The sequence below is a fragment of the Myotis davidii genome, unplaced genomic scaffold, assembly GCF_000327345.1.
Source record: "Myotis davidii unplaced genomic scaffold, ASM32734v1 scaffold194, whole genome shotgun sequence".
NCBI lineage: Eukaryota > Metazoa > Chordata > Mammalia > Chiroptera > Vespertilionidae > Myotis > Myotis davidii.
Window position 1 is genome coordinate 3,537,981 of NW_006286673.1, and position 2,866 is coordinate 3,540,846.

General features: G+C 44.3%; 1 protein-coding gene across 8 annotated transcripts in view; it reads left to right on the top strand.

The window, feature by feature from the left end:
- The window catches only part of LARP4B (La ribonucleoprotein domain family member 4B), an 88,032-nt gene that overhangs the window by 67,784 nt on the left and 17,382 nt on the right, over positions 1-2,866 (top strand). For 5 of the 8 annotated variants that reach the window (XM_006758154.2, XM_006758157.2, XM_006758156.2 and 2 more), the window contains 2 exons: positions 520-635; positions 1,147-1,398. In XM_006758154.2, coding sequence (XP_006758217.1) covers positions 520-635; positions 1,147-1,398 — 368 coding nt within the window. The remainder of the gene's footprint in view (positions 1-519; positions 636-1,146; positions 1,399-2,866) is intronic. The other 3 variants (XM_006758158.2, XM_006758159.2, XM_006758155.2) reach the window with 2 other exon arrangements.

Below are 2,866 nucleotides of genomic sequence, written 5' to 3' on the forward strand. Positions count from 1 at the left end.
GTGTGCCAGTGGGCAGAGGGTGGGGACAGCGATGGGGGAGAAGGGGAGGGGGTGGTGACCAGCGGCGGCAGAGGGGTAATGGGGGGTGCGGGCTGCTCTCTAGCCAGTGCCCCCCTGATCACCTGCCCTGTCGCCTCCAGCAGAGGGAGGCCACAAGCAGTGACAGTGGCGGGCAAAATGTGGGGCGGCCCAGCGCTGTCCCCTGATCAGCCTGCCTAGTTGCCTCCCGCACAGGAAGGCCAGACTGCAGCTTAGGCAGGGGAGCGGGCCTAAGCCATCAGTCGGACATTCCCTGAGGGCTCCTGGACTGCAAGAAGGGCTCAGGCTAGGCTGAGGGACCCCGCCCACCATCCCAAGTGCACGAATTTTCATGCACTGGGCTTCTAGTATTAAGTATAAAATGGAACATAGACTCCTTGACACATCAAGGAATGACATGTGTTACCATCTTAGGCAGTGTTAACCAACTCGAAGTCTGGTTATGGTTTGTTGACTTATTTTTGTTTTTAATGAATCTAGGTAACTCCATTTCCAAGTACTGGATTTATAAATGGATTTACGTCTCCAACCTTCAAACCCGCAGCAACTCCTCTGGCTTCACTCAGACAATACCCTCCGAGAAGCAGGCAAGTTGCGTGAGTCACTAAAATGCTTTTTTTCTACCATTTGTAATAATAGGTCACTTCCACACTGTATATTTTAAAACCAAAGCAAAACAAAATGTATTAAACTTTGGTCGTTCTAACCATGTGCATGACTCCTGTTTAACTAAGAGGCGGTTCCTGATGATTGCTAATGTTATGCTTGACCACTGTAGTAATTTTCATCCAAGATAAAACTACTTGAAACATTTGATTACTCAAAATGATGCTGTAGTGCCTACATACAGGGGGTTCTCTTTAGACAAAGTCTTCTGGGGGCAGCGTGCAACCATGTGAGCCTGCTTTTCATTTGAAAATTGATACTGTAGTTATAGGTTTGCACTGTCAGCACCATCAAACATACCATGCGTCAACTATTCTTACCACTTTAAAATTTTTTCTAAATAGAGAGCACATTTTACCTTAGACATTCCTGTGTGAGCATGCTCATTTCATCATGCTGTGATCACTCATAATTGAACCTTTATAAACATTTCATTCGCAGGAATCCTAGTAAATCCCATCTGCGCCACGCCATTCCTAGTGCAGAGAGAGGACCTGGGCTGTTAGAAAGTCCATCAATATTTAACTTCACCGCGGATCGGTTAATTAACGGTGTGCGGAGCCCACAAGCAAGGCAGACAGGCCAACCTAGAACCCGCATACAGAACCCTCCAGCTTATGCCAAGAGAGATACAGGAACCGGGCGGGTGGAGCAGAGCAGTCTTGAATCCTCTCCTGGTTTAGGTCGAGGCAGGTGAGTTACTCAGAACTGTTGTTGGATGGGTACTATGTAATGATAAACTGTTAATATTTTTAAATTCCATTAATTGAGATGTTTTTTATAATCATTACTTTCAAATACATCACAGAAAATTAAATTGAAGGCTCTAACCATCAAAGGTTTCATATAGTTACTCAGAGGGGTTACTTTTTAAAAAAATATTTTTTTTTTATTGATTTCATGGAGGACAGGAGAGATAGAAACATCAATGATGAGAGAATCATTAATTTGCTGCCTCCTGCAGGCCTCCCACTGGGGAATTAGTTTGTTCTCTCAGTGGTTTATTCGATACAGGATGTCAGGAAGGAAACTCCCTCTTACAGATAACCAGCTGAACTTGCCTAAGGTGTTTTGGTGTGTTTTTTTTTAAACTGAAGGCTCCCAACTTTGATTCTGGTCAAGGCCAAGGCTGTATCCACTGAGCCAAACCAGCTACGGCCAGAGAGGTTACTTTTAGAGCAGAGACCTAACTGGTCACATCTTTGTTGTAATGTAAACTATGGATGGAATGGAACCATGTTAGGTTACAGTCATTATTTGTGGAGATGTTCAAGCAGAGTAGATACCAGACTCCACAATATGTGAGCCTCTAGTCTCCTCCCATTCCTGCCTATTCAAAGAGCCCACATTTTCTGTTCTAGTCTTGCTCCTTTTCCAACCAACAGGATCACACAATAGACAGATAATGAGTTGTGTAGCCAGGCAGATAATGAGTTGTGTAGCACTAAATTCCATTAGTGCTAAGTTTATTTGCCTGTTGGTCATATTTAAGGGTGATTTCCATCCCTGGGTGTTCAGTCAGGTAATGTTGGTCCCACAATGTCTGTGGTTATCTGGATCGTTACCGCATCCTAACAGTGGGCTGTGTCCACTCTCTTTTCTCCTTTCCTTTGATGCATGCAGCTTGTTGCTGCTTGCTGTCCTACCTTTTGCCACTTGCACTCTATTAGAGGGATGAGATTAAAAAGATGGAAGTGAGTCCAGGGCGTGTGTTCAGTCACTACTCTCTTGCCCGAGACTGGCAGATTTAAGCTGGCTTTATCCAGTTTGTTCTCTCAGTGGTTTATTTGATACAGGATGTCTGGAAGGAAACCCCCTCTTACAGATAACTAGGTCTACTTGCCTAAGGTGTTTTTTTTAAAAAACTACTTCGAATACTTTAGATGAACATATTTCTAAGTGTTTCATACAGCATGTATGGTAGTGTCTGACATGCAAAGACTCCAGTGACATTGGTTCCTCTTTCTTCTGACTCAACAGGTGCTTCCAGTGCAGGTTCAGGGTGTGAGGGACCAGAGGCAGTCCATTGTATTTATGGTGGTTAATCCGTATGGCTAGGCCTTGGAGGGGTTGTAGGATAAAAGTTAGAATGGCTGACGACAGCATGCTGCAGAACTGTTGTGGGACTGCATATCTTCAAGAAATTTGATATAAAGTTAGT